This window comes from Pleurodeles waltl, chromosome 7 (assembly GCF_031143425.1).
Source record: "Pleurodeles waltl isolate 20211129_DDA chromosome 7, aPleWal1.hap1.20221129, whole genome shotgun sequence".
Lineage (NCBI taxonomy): Eukaryota > Metazoa > Chordata > Amphibia > Caudata > Salamandridae > Pleurodeles > Pleurodeles waltl.
In genome coordinates, this window is record NC_090446.1 from 85,741,045 (window position 1) to 85,754,722 (window position 13,678).

Here is a 13,678-nt window from a genome sequence, read left to right on the forward strand (position 1 = left end):
GCCTGCATGCATGTGTGTATGTATGAATGTTTGTGGATCTGTGCATGTAGAGTGTGAATGGATGCATGTGTGTGTGTGTTTGTGCTGGGTGTGAGTATGTGTGTCCATGATGGAAAAACAGTGTGCATGTGTCCGCCCCACCTCTGCTGCACATTACGGGCCGCCACTGGTCTCTAGTGGTCATTAGTTATGTAATTTAATAATGAAAGATTTGTTGGAATTTCACTTCTGTCCCAGAAATTATCTTATAGGACTGAGTATAAACAGGAAATACTTCCTAAACAAGATTGCTGAGTGGGCTGTGTCGCAGTCCATATGGATTTGCTAGTTCAGGTTGGTGCACTGATCTACGACCTTGCAACAGGGAGCTAGAAAGTCGACCTTATGGCTTTGGAGATCTCCCCCCAAGATTGTGATAAATGTTGTGCTGAATTCCCATTCCTTCGACTAGAACTTATAGATTGCTACCATGACCAATTCTCTAGCCATCCGCCCTTTTGTGCCCCATTAACACATACAGCAGTGCTGAAACTTTGCCACAACCCTCCTTGTCATTATCACTTGCTCCGTACAGTAGACAGTTCTAGCAGGGGCGGCTCCTCCGCTAAGGTGGAGGAGCGTCACCCCTTTGGTTTATCCAAAAAGGAAAAATAAAATGATAATAACGTACATACCGTTATCATTTTATTTTTCCTTTTAGGGCGGGGCAGGGCTGGAGGGAGGGGGCCTGAGGAGGGCTATGTGCACACACAGTGCGTATGTCTTTTTGGCTGACTTTTAGGAGCGTCATGATTGGCTGGGAGCCTGAGCTGCTGGGAAGAGAAAGAGGACGGAGCGGAGACAAACGTGTCTCCGCTCGAAGGTAAGTGTTTTTTTTGTTGGGGGGGGGAGGGATTTAACTCCCTTGCCCCGTCCCTCTGAGTTCTGTCCTGCCCCGCCACCCCTGTTCAGTGGCAGCCGCCACTGAGTCCTAGCTCACATTCCTTACCCTGAGATGTCTTCCATGTCTACAGATTTTCATGCAAACTGGATACAGAATGTTTGTGATGTGTTTATTAGATGACATTTCTGCATCATCTGAAAAACCTAACACTGTCCCACTCAGACATATCCCTATGATGGGCACAAACAACCTGCACACACTTCATCTATGACACTTGGTGAGTCCTTTTTTACACTCATGAAAACAGTCCTCAATTTTTATTGATTACGTTTTTAGATATTTGTATAGCACATACTGAGACGCCAATTACAACAAAGAGTTTCACATGAAGCATGAAATACAACACAGGGAGAGTGCTCAAATATCAGTTAGAAGCGTGTTCAGCAGCGTAGGTAACCTTGAGCTTTCTTTTACAGTGTCAACAAATTAAGCCACCAGTCCAAGGCCTCTCTGAAAACCCATACAGTTCTGATTTTGATCTCATCAATTTATTTCCCTGACCTCCTAGGTACATATATGATGTCTGAGATTAAATAGGCATTGGCACAGGCAATAAGTCTCTGTCATGAAAACATTTGCCCTTGATAGTGCTTTTGCTCCCCAGATGGCACATATGCAACGGTCATTTTTTAATACTTTTTGTTATATTTTAACAAATCATGTTCAGTGCTGCCAACGTGAACGTGTGTTCATCTCTGGCAACCAACTTTGAATGGGACTTAATAAAATGGAAAAAATGCATTACTCAATGCCCACCTTCCATGCATGTGCACGCAAATCAATCTGGGACCATCATGGAATAGCCAAACAAGATTTTAACATGGCCGCCTGTCAACAGCGTCGCAGGCAGTACACAATGAAGAAGGAGAAGGGGTTGTGATCAAAGAGAGGGGAAGGGGAAGGAGGGAGTGAGAGAGGGAGGGGAAAAAGAGCCCTTCACATGCACTGCAAAGCAAGATTTGTGAAAGGATACACTCAGCCAATCAAAATACTGTGAGACGGTGGGACAACAACAGGAATATGAAGAAAAGTCAGCAAATCAGGAGCAGGGAAGTGAGACAGACGACAAAACCATATAATAAAGCAACGGGCCGATGTAAAGCCCACTTTAAGAATATGTAGTGTATTAAAAAATAATAGCTCTCAATCAGACAGCTAAATAGGTCTGGAGCTGAAACTAAAAGTTGTGGTCAAAGAATTGACTAAAAATTGCAGTAAGCGGAAAATGTAATTTACTAAAAGGTTGTGCAAAGGAAAACAAAACTGAAAATGTTGTGAAATAAAACGCATACATCACATGTTAAGATTGCCATCATGGAAGAGAACAACAAAAAGTCTTCTATTGTTGTGCACTGTCCCATAGCAACAACAAACGGAATAAGTAGCAAGTCTGGAAAAGGAAAGAAGGACCATGAATCGCAGCATGGGCTTCCCCTACTTGAAACAAGAATTGGCAAAGCCAATAGGTCTCGCCTATACAAGAGCTATTGGCTTTGGCAATGTGTTTTGCCATGTTGCACACCAGTGCGGCTGCTGTTTAGCATGGCTAAATGTTAGTGGCGTGGAGTGTCAGAGTGGAGGTGGGGAGTAGAGAGTTGTAGAGTGGATCTGTTGGAGTGCTGTAGATTGGAGTAGGGGAGTAGAGTGTTGTAGAGTTGAGTAAAGGGAGTAGAGTTCAGTGGTTCAGTGGCTGAGTGTCGTGGAGTGGAATAGGGTGGAGTGGATTGAGGTGGGGTGGACTGGATTGCAGTAAAGTGGAGTGGATTAGTTCAGGATGGATTGGATTGGGGTGGGGTGAATTGAAATGCGGTGAGGCTGATTGGATTGCAGTGGGTGGTTTGGAGTGATAGGGTGGGGTGGACTGGATTGGGGTGAGGTGGACTAGATTGGAGTGGGGTGGAGTGCAGTGGATTAGACTGGATTGGAGTGTGGTGGACTGGATTAGAGTGGGTGTACTAGGGTGGGTGGATTGGATTGAGTGTGGTGGATTGGATTGGGTGGATTGGATAGGGTTGGGTGGGTTAGATTGGGGTGGGGTGGGGTGGACTGGATTGGGGTGGGGTAAATTGGAGCTGGATGTGATGGATTTGAGTGGAATGGGTTGGACTGGTTATGAGTTGGGTGGATTGGATTGGAGTGAGGTGGATTGGGGAGAGGATGAGGCATACTGGCCAGAGCTGCCAACTGTGGAGCTGGGGAACCAGGTTTGATTTTCGGCTTCAGCTCAACATCCTGTGATTCTGGGCAAATCACTTAATCTCCCTGTGCCTACCAAGGAAGTAAATGTATCCTTGTGTAATGTAACTGGTGCTCATGTAAAGTGCTCCAACACCTTTGGGTCTAGTTCGCTCTAGATAAAACTCCAAATAAATGATTGGAGTGGGATGGATTGGGGTAGTGTGGGGGTGGACTGGATTGGAGTGAGATGAATTGGTTAGCAGTGGGCTTGATTGGAGTGGATGGATTGGGTTTGACTGGAGTGGGGTGTGTTGGATTATAGTAGGGTGGGTTGGACTGGAGTGGGCTGGGTTGTAGTGGGGTGGGTTGGGGTGGGATGGATTGGATTCGGTTAGGTTGGATTGGAGTGTGGTGGGTCGGACTGGAGTGGGTTGGACTGGAATGGAGGAGGGTGGATTAGAGTGGAGTAGGGTGGATTAGACTGGAGTAGGATGGATTGAACTGGAGTGGATTGGGGTCAGGAGTATTGTATTGGAGTGGGTAGACTGGACTGGGCAGGATTGGATTGTATGGGGTGGATTGGATTGCAGTGGGGTAGATTGTGGTGGACTGGAGTGGGGTGAATTAAGATGGAGTGGAGTGGATTGGATTGGGTGATGTGGATTGGAAGTGGTGAACTGGGGTGGGGAAGATTGTTTGGGATTGGAGTGATGCAGGTTGGGGCGGGGCAGACTGTTTTGGATTAAGGTGGGGTAGATTGGAGTGGGACAGACAGAAATGGATTGGAATGGGGCAGATTGTTTTGGACTGGAGTAGGGCAGATTGAAATGGATTGGAATTGGACAGATTGTTTTGGATTGGAGTGGGGTGGATTGTTTTAGATTGCAGTGGGGAAGATTTGAGTGGGGCAGGTGGATTAAAGTGGGCTGGGTTGGATAGGAGTGGGGTGGGGAGGGTATACTGGATTGGAGTGGGGGATTAGGTTGTTGTGGGGTGAATTGGATTGGAGTGGGTTCGATTGGTGTGGGGTGAATTGGGATGGAGTGAGGTGGATTGGAGTGAGATGGATTGGATTGGAGTGGGACATATTGTTCTGGATTGAAGTGGGGTTGACTGGAGTGGGACAAACTGTTTTGGACTGGAGTGGGCCGGATTTGAGTGGGGCGGATTGGAGTGGGGCGGATTGGAGTGGGGCAGATTAGAGTAGGGCAGAACGGAATGGGATGAAGTGGACAGATTGTAGTTGGTTGGAGTGGGGCAGACTGGAGTGGGGCGGATTAAAGTGGAGCAGATTGTCTTGAATTACAGTACAGTAGATTGCACTGAGGCAGATTGTTTTTGATTAAGGCAGATTGGAGTGGGGCAGATTGTTTTGATCTTGAGGGGGGCAGATTGTTTTGGATTGGAGTAGGGCACTTTGGAGTGAGGTAGATGGGAGTTGGGCATATTGTTTTGGATTGAAGTGAGGTATATTGTTTTGGATTGGAGTGGTGCAGATTGTTCTGGGTTGGAGAGGGGCAGATTATATTGTGGTGGTTTGGGAGAATTGGAGTGGGGTGGTTTGGAGTGGAGTTGATTGGGGTGAGTGGCTTGGATTGGAGTGGGATGGATTGGTATGGGGTGAGGTGTGGTGGATTTCAGTGGGGTGTATTGGAATGTACTGCACAATTATGTGTTAAAGCATCATTCGAGAAATTACACATAATAAAGAAACAATGTTGCTTTGCAATATTTAAAACTAGATAATTGTAACTGAAAAGCCCACGAGCAAAAATGAAAGAAAACATGAGTGCACAGTGTGAAAAAGACAACTTGGCAAAATAAAAAAAAGTTACCTATAAAAATATAACTCTACAATGTTGTTTGTCCTGCTAGGCACGTTTTTGCCAGAAACAAGCCTTTTGTTTGCAGGGCACTAGAGGTTAAAAAGAACAAAATAGTACCTCAAACACGTCTGGAGTAGGGGACGAGTACTGATTAAAATGAATCAATCAGTGCTTGGTTCCTGCTTCACAGAGAGGAACAGAAATTATGCTAGGCTTACAGTGATGAATTACAAGACTGTAAAGAAGAGTGCCATGCAAGCCGACAAATGGTAAGTGACAGGTGAGCTCCAAGTCATTTACTGTACACCTCAGATTCTCACAAGCAAAATGCATGCGCTAGCGCACACACTCGCAGGCTCGACTCTCAAAAGGTAAGGCAGGTACAGCAACAGTAGTCGTCTCCTCCAATGAAGAAAGACCCATGAAAAACCACAAGGGCTAAAAAGAGAATGAGCGGAAAACACTAAAATTTAACAGGTTAAAAAATATACAGAAGAACTTAAAATTCGCAAATTTAGAAATATATTTCACAACAACTGACTGCAAGTTAATCACAACATTTGGACCCGACACAATTTTTTTAGAATTTGTTACATACAATAGGATATAACACCAAGTATCAGTGCCTCTTCAACGTATATCAACTTTGTCCACAGAGCACCTCCAGCTGAAATCCATCCCTGCACTGGAACAATACAGTAAGTCAAACTTTTAGTAAACGCCAAAGAAATTATGTCTTGAGAAAATAACTTCCACCCATTTCCTTGTATCTAACTTATATATTCTGAAGCAGGGCTGAAATCTGCACATAAACCTCCCAGGAAATTACCATCTTACACCGCATCAATACATCACAAAGAAGAGAACCTTCATGTTACTGGATCTACCACGATGCACATGCTACCACTGACAAATTGTACACCCTGTTATCACCACCAGTCATTGGATAAGTAGATCTTCACTGATCCTTAGCCCCTAGCACCCTTGGATTTGCATTACTTAAGTTGCAAATTCCTAAAAGGAATTTGAAAATTAGGAATTGCAAAATAATTCGCACCTATGGGTTTTCAGGTCTATAGAGATATATGGAGTCCCATTCCCTAATAGCGATGCCTAAATAACGATTGCAAATTTTAAGAAATGCTATTAGGGAATCACTTTTTTCTTACATACCATTTTGCATTTCTCAAATAGCGATTTCTTAAAATTCGCTATTTACGAAATGCTAGACTGTACTTTGATATATCTGGCCCCTAGTTTCTAATTAGTCAATTAGTTGACACTTGAAATTCAACATGTGACTCCTAAATCCATAATGTGCCATTAGGTTCTGTACTGACATACTTGCACAGTATCTTTTTGTAAAACATGTGCTTGCACATGGCATCTTAGTACTCAACAAAATCATCATTTTAACCTACAGACTTATTTCTATATAGGAAAATTATCAAACCGGTGCTTAATTTGTAGGAGAATGAGTGCTGGGTGCCCAAAACTCTGCTCAGAAGACTATAGTGGGCGCTATTAAAAGTCGGTGTGCTGAATACCAAGGATGCTCAGTCATACATCCATCTCATTGTCTCTTTAAACTACTGCCAGTCATTTCCCGCCCCTTTATCTCACTCTTGCAGGTTCCTGCTGTCTCCCTTTGTAACTTTTGTTCGTCTTTCTCTTCGTCTTTTTACCTCGTGTTTTTCTCTCTCTCGCTTTTTGTACCAGTCCCCAGAAATGTGTGTCGTGGCCCCCACTGGCAACTACCAGCTCAAATTAAGCACTGAAACAAGCATGGTCAGGTTCTCAATGTCTCACAAATTAAACAAAAGTGGCGATATTTCTTTCATTTCAGGTGACGAACACTGGTGCACTACATCAACTAATGACCACAAAACTAGAGGTGATAGTTCCACCCCAATAAACAGCCAAAGTGAGCAAATAATGTGTTAAGTCTCATCTAAAAGTGTCTCTTCTGCTCAGAACCTCCACATCATGCCCTCTGCTACATCGACCACTCGTGGTACAGGGTGTTGTGGACCAGTCAGAATGTGATACGCACACGTCACAAACTTCTACATGTTGGTGATTCCACCACCGCGTGTCACATAGTTTAACATTCTTCAACAGCGCAACTCAAGCAAACCGCATCAGCATCCTTTACATTGAAAGGGATGGATAATGATGAATATACTGAGAGGCAACCAAATCATCTTACAATGTAACACAGTAATAGGGAAAAATAACTTTAAATATCAGGCAAACAGTACAGAGGGCTGAAGCTTCTAAGATTAGCATAGAAATACTCTGAAGAGATAGGTCTTCTAATGGAGGGGTGGCTCCTCCGAAATGGCGGACGAGTGTCACCCCCCTTGCCAAGAGCCAGGAGACGAAAAATGAAACAATAGTTCCACTATTGTTTTATTTTTCATCTGCTGGCTTAGCCAGCCGTACAGGGAGGGGTGAGCTGGGCCATGGGAGGTGGGAGGAGGGGAGAGTGCACCTAAGTGTGCATGTGTGTTAGGCTGGCCGACTTAGGCACACTTAGGTTTCTCCAACCCTCTCATGTTTAACAGTCGTGCTGGAGTAACTGCACAGACCAGAGGGCTGTGTCTGAGTGGCAGTCCAAGCCGCTCGGGCTAATCCTGACACTGCTTTCATGCAAGCTTTAGCATGAAAGCAGCGCCAGGATTGCTGAGGAGTTAGTGCTAGTGGCCCAGTGAATGCTGGTACATCAGAAGAGGAGCAACGAGCGATGCGGCGGGGGGGTGCGGAAAGCCAAATGTTTTTTTAATTTTATTCTTTCCCCCGTCCCCCTCACCCCATTAAGATTTGTAGCGGCTGCTGATGTTCTAATGATTTAATAGTCCTGTGGTATAATTTGCCACAGACTTAAATTCTATTTACTTCTCCAAATTTCTCCCACAACCAGAATCTCACAAGCAGATTGACCGTGGTGCTTGCCCTGTGGTGCAGTCACTAGGAAAATTTGCAAAACTGCTGACTTTCCCTTATGCTTGGCCAATTACTGATGTGAGCGAAAACTCCCCTATTCGACATACGTAAATGTTTGACAGTCCCCTCGATTTTGACTCTTGCAGTGCAGACTAAAATGAAGTCACAGTGGAGACCAGAAAGTAGTTATAACACAGCATATATTCCGAAAGAGATGACCCTCTATTGCCACACCCCAGTAGACTCGTGTGCATATTTTAAATAGCACATTCATTCTCACCCGCACCCATCTGAACCTTTCACTTCACACATACAATAGAGGATCCAACTTTACATGGCTTGCTGTGGCTGTGCAGGGGTTGTCAACAACGTACACAATCCTAAAGGAAGGGCACAACGTCATGAATAGTGATATACACATTTATAGCTTGACACAGATTCGAGTCAAAGGGCCTCATTCAGAGTTCATAGAGAACTGAAAATACTGTTTAAGGCACAAACTTTAAATACCCACTGAATATCCTAAATAAAAATATCCCCATGGTGGAGGAAATTCAGCCCATAAAATGTACTCCTTAATTGGAGTTTCCTCTAGAAAGAGTATTTTCCGGTCCTTAATCTTTGCATTGCATGGTTCGCTCTTGCCTTCAAATCACTTGGCTTAGCTCACCTGTATCTATCAAAGACAGAAGAGCGATTACTCATGAAGAACAAAATCATATTATGAAAAGCAATATGAGCGAGTCAGCATGCACTCCGGATAAATGTCTCTGCTAGTTTCAGCTTTCTGACTGTAGATCAGAGTTTAATGGCAGCATTTTACTAACAGAATTTTTGGAATATCTCACCACACCCTGGGAATGGTTTACAGACTTGATCATTCTAACTAAGCTCCGGCAATGTTCAATAATGCAACTGCAAATCCTTTCTAATATTCTTTCTTCGTTCAATGTTTAAAGAGGAAAGAGTGTCTGTGCTTTGCTAGCTCTTTATGGCTCATGACGGGAACCGCACCATGAACTCAAGTTTCGAAATTTAGAAAGTTTGTCTTTCAAAAGTTCGGGGTGGTTCTCAAAAGGGTAGATTTGGTCCCTGAGAACACTGGAAGTCAGATCTCAGGCCGATCACAGTTATGCACGTTCCATGTTCTCTTTTCAGTATATGGCGCTCTCTACATTGGTCTCACAAACTCGGACATCCGTTTTGTTTACCGATTAGTTCAGGTGTTACATTGCTACTAGAAGGCCTACACTGTTGATTCTTCTCCACTGCTGGTACCTTTGCTGTGACAGGAGATTCTGGTACCAACGAAGTAGAGGTTAAGCCAAATTTGGAAACCATTGGCTGGGAGAAGCCGCCTCTTAGCAGGCTTAAGGTTATCTTGCAGAGGCAGCCAGTTCCTGCACACCGTGCATTGGGGAGGCAGACAGTAAGTACCACGGGGGGGGTCGAGGCTGCTGGCAGTCTGCCATGTACAGGAAGGTGATTCTTCGCTACTAAGACCAGTGCCTAAGTAATGACTACACTAACTAATTCAAGACCAAGGCCTGTTTCGCCCAAAAGCCTTGCCTCGGCCTTTAGTGAAATGACGGGGTGGTTGCCATGCCCAGTGAAATGAGGGCCTGGATGGCACAATTCTGCCTGCTCTTTTCTTCACTATGAATATTTCTCTTTTAATGTTTCCCTGATCTTTTTTCAACCACCCACTTCAATGTTCTCAATTTCACCTTATGAGAGCCACTGCCAGTAGATATACTATCCATGGTATGCGCACTAGAGGCAGACATCATATTAAACTACTTGACGGAGGACTTCTCCATTAAGAGCGCTGCTGCCCAGCCTGACAGCTTAGAAAAATATTGGTAGCTACATAAAAACATATGTTAGCTATCTCATGTCAGGATCATTTTCACCCTATCCGTATGCAGCAAATCTTACTACGGATCATTTGCGACATTTTTTGGTCCAGCTAAGTGACCGTGGCAAATTCTTATAATCAGAAATGGCTCATACCTCAACTAGGAAGCCACGAAGGCCAGAAAGCACTGATAACACCCCAGAACATACATTTTTTCAATGCAGATAACCTTACAAAATCACACAGTTGTGAGAGGTTTACGTTTATTTTCACTGGAAACAGTTCTCAAACTATCTCTTCTTGACTCCATTGCACGGAGGGCATTCTAAGATTCCAGCACCACAGGCGATTCCCAATGCCATGAACGACAAAAAACAGCACTAGTCGGTCTGGAGCCACAAGATGTCATATCGGCCACAGCTACTAATTCTAGAGCCTTGTTGTCTTTGTCATCCATTTCTGTTGGTTCCTGGACCATGTAGTCTGATATCTCTCAAAGCCGCTCATCCTTAAGCCATCTGAGGCGCTGGAAGTCAGATACTACAAAAAGCCGTCAGTAATGGAGTAACAGGGTACATCATCCCATAAGTGCATGCCTTGGTTCATGTGCCCTGACACTGTCCACTGTTGGCTGTCATACAACACTGGTGGTACTTTCAACATGTGGTCTGGTTTCAAACAAAGTTGGACTGTTGAGGGCAAGTTGTCAGAAATGATCCACACGGTTAGCTCTTGAGCCAGGTAGTCTGAAACTACCCACGTGCATCAGTGCCTGTTCCAGGCAGTCCAATGGCATCCAGATGTGGCATGTGTTGCACCACAACTGCTACTTCTTTAGACACATGATCAGATCTCACCCAAATGTGGCGACTATGCGGCCACGGTGCATGCTATCTCCTACATCGCTTCTTCCGTAGACATGTATTATATAACCAGAGCACATGGTCCAGGAGTGATCAGCCTGGAATATTTCAGACTATCACGTCCAATAAATAGGAATCAACACATTTTGGTCATTCTCGGGCCAGTGTTTGACATCACCTTCTGTTGGGAGTTCTTGAGCTACGCAGTCTCAACTGGTCCAGTGCAGGTAACTGTTGCATCACAACTCTCATCTTGTCCAAATGTACTATTTCATAGAGTATATTTTCGGCTATCTTCTCATGCTGATGTCTGATATTGTTCAATGCTGTCACTCTCAGACCACTTGGTCTGATATCCTCCAGTGCTTGCTGGTTCAGAGAAGGTTGCACCACAGCCAGCTCTTCCCGTCCTTTGTTGTCCCCTCGCCGTTGTGCCTAGGAGCAGCATCTGCAAGAGAAGCAGAGCATCCAGAGTGTTATCAAGAGAGTACCAACTTACGCTACACATTAGTCTCTCATTTCCTAGCCCCATCGCTTGCCTATTTTTTCCTTCATTTTGAGCCTGTACTATGCTCCTGTGGTCACCCTCTCACCCATTCCCTTCTTGCCCAATTGCCACTAGTCTTCAAACTTGCTTTTCCCTCCTCATTTTTATCTAACTTCCCTCTTTCCTTCTGCTACTGTCGCCTCTTCTTTCTTTCCTTGATGTATTCCCATTTCTGTTCCCATCTCTTACTTCCACTCATCTCCCTTCCCCTCTTTCCTAATATTGCTTCTTCAGCCCTGCTCTGAAGATTGCAAATTACCCTCCACTCTAGCTACCCCCACACTTCTGCCCAATATCACCAGGTGCAGTTCCCTCACCTTCCTCCTCCTCTTCTGACAGCTCCGAGTCCTCCTCTGATTCAGACTCCACAGCCTCCCTCTCAAACTCTGCCCAGTAATTCATCTTCAAGGATGAGGCTCTGTTGGCCAGAAAGAGAAAGATGAGACGTCATGCGATGGTGACATGAAATCCTGGGTCGATGTAAACAAGAGGAACTAAAAGTACAGGAGAATGAGATGAGCTGAGCATCCGCATAGATGAGGGCCTAACGCGGAAAGATGGATGAAATGTTGATGGGGACAAGGGTTTAATAAACAGAGGATATAAATAGTGGGCCTACAGGGATGAGAGCTTAATAACCAAGAAAGATTAACAGTCCATTGACGGAAATGGGAGCTTAATTATGTGGAAAGATGAACAGCACATCTAAAGGTACCGAGGCTTAATTAACAGGGAATGATGGATGGGACATGTACAGAGACGAAGGCCCGCTCCACAGCGAAGCTGAACAGTTTGCTGACGAATAAGGGGGTCTACCCGGGGGGCCAATAATGGTACGTAGAGGGGATGAGGGTGGCTTATGATGGTGCGAACTACAGGGACTGATGCAGGACACTGGGGCAAGAGATGAGTATCAGCTGGGAAGGAATGCATTAGAGGATAGAAAGGAGCAGGGCAGGCAGCGGAGTACTGTTACTGGGGCAGTTACCACACTGGCAGCAAGAGGGAAGAGGAGGCAGCTGAATATGTGGCGTAATACTGTAATACACGCAGTGGGAAGGATTGCAGCGCTCAGGCAGTGGAGCGCGGTACTGGACTACAGGTGCTCCTTTACCTGTCGGCAGAGCTGGCGGGCACTTGCTCCCAGACAAGTAGCTCTTTCCCTCCGGTCACCCACTGGTGCAGGCCGCTGGAGGTGATCTGGGCATCCAGGCAGAGCAGTCGTGGGTTGTCAGGGCACGTCAGAGTGCCCAGGTACCGTCCGCTGTCCAGGGCTCTTACTAAGGGGGAACAATGAATGGGGCAAGCATGAGTGATGGTAAACAATTAGTTCAACTGCTGCTCTTGCAAATTGGTGCACTCATGAACTGCAAGATAATGCCCACACTGGTGATGAAATTACCACCAAGAATCCAGGCAGGTGTGATCTTTCCCCAACCCACTGGGCACAGAGTGCTCCTTGACGCTGAGGTTGTGACCTGTCACCAGGTTACTAAGTACTAGTGGTTTTAAGAATACAGGTATGGTGCACATCAGGTGGCAGTCACATGTCTCGTACCTCCAGGGTCCCTGGGACAGTGGGTGATGCCCACTCTCCAGCGGTGTCCTCCAGGATTGCTGGTTTGGGGAGTTAAACTCCCTCTTGCTATCAGCAGATCCTGAAATAAGTGTAGTATACCTTTCAATCGCTAACCACCGGGGGCTGTGGGGCTGCCTACTATGGTACACCCACTCTCGTGTCTGGGGACAGTACTTTTGGTATGCATCTTCCCTCCCGACCATCAGGTCCCTGGCATTGCAAGGCTTCGACACTTACAGTGCACACTCATTCTCGTGCACACTTTCAAACAGTGAGCTTGCGCACATGCACTGTGGGACAATATAGTGTCACATTTCCATCCACAAACAGGAACACCCTATAGCAAGCAAATGCAATCCGTGGGCCACTCACTTAACCTCAGACACACCTTCTCACTGTGAGCAAGCATAAGGTCCTGCAAGGCATCACCCTTATAATCCTTCCTTCGTATAAGAACATGAAGGGGGCACACTGTGCTCGCCAGTGAGAGTGGTCTGTCATGCCTTCCATGCACCAGGTAGCCCCAGCAGCACAAGGGTGGTGTGTCCACTGCCAGTCACCACACCGGGACTAACACAAGCGGGTCATGCCCAGTCAGCAGGCACAGACAGATCAGAACCCACTGAACCCGCTGCTGCAGCAAAGGGAAGGTATGCAACACTTCTCCCCAATACCCCCTAAGCGTGCCAGGCCCACAAATCCCTCAAACTCCAGACTCCAATCCCCACAACCCTGGCAGGGCCCCAGCTCCCACTTATCACCTAGGTACGGGAGCTGGTAAATGGGCACGGAACATGTCCTAGAATCGGAGATAACCTTATAGTAAGCCCACTTCCATGTGGTTGTTCCTAATTTGGGAATTAAAAGTCATGACTAGACAGTGCAGGCAAGGAATTTGCATGTGTAATCGGTGGACTCGAATTAGACAGGACCCCTCA

General features: G+C 45.7%; 1 protein-coding gene and 1 long non-coding RNA gene across 3 annotated transcripts in view; one reads left to right on the plus strand and one right to left on the minus strand.

The window, feature by feature from the left end:
• Positions 1–812: 812 nt before the first annotated feature.
• Positions 813–13,678, plus strand: part of LOC138303728 (uncharacterized) — a 48,243-nt gene continuing 35,377 nt past the window's right edge. The window contains exon 1 of the long non-coding RNA XR_011205440.1: positions 813–862. This is a non-coding gene — a long non-coding RNA (uncharacterized lncRNA). The remainder of the gene's footprint in view (positions 863–13,678) is intronic.
• LOC138303727 (lissencephaly-1 homolog) overlaps positions 8,300–13,678 on the minus strand; it is a 124,969-nt gene continuing 119,590 nt past the window's right edge. For both annotated transcript variants that reach the window (XM_069243082.1, XM_069243081.1), the window contains 3 exons: positions 12,276–12,441; positions 11,479–11,579; positions 8,300–11,062 (listed from right to left, as the gene is read on the minus strand). In XM_069243082.1, the coding sequence (XP_069099183.1) occupies positions 10,989–11,062; positions 11,479–11,579; positions 12,276–12,441 (341 nt within the window). In that variant the 3' untranslated portion in view covers positions 8,300–10,988. The remainder of the gene's footprint in view (positions 11,063–11,478; positions 11,580–12,275; positions 12,442–13,678) is intronic.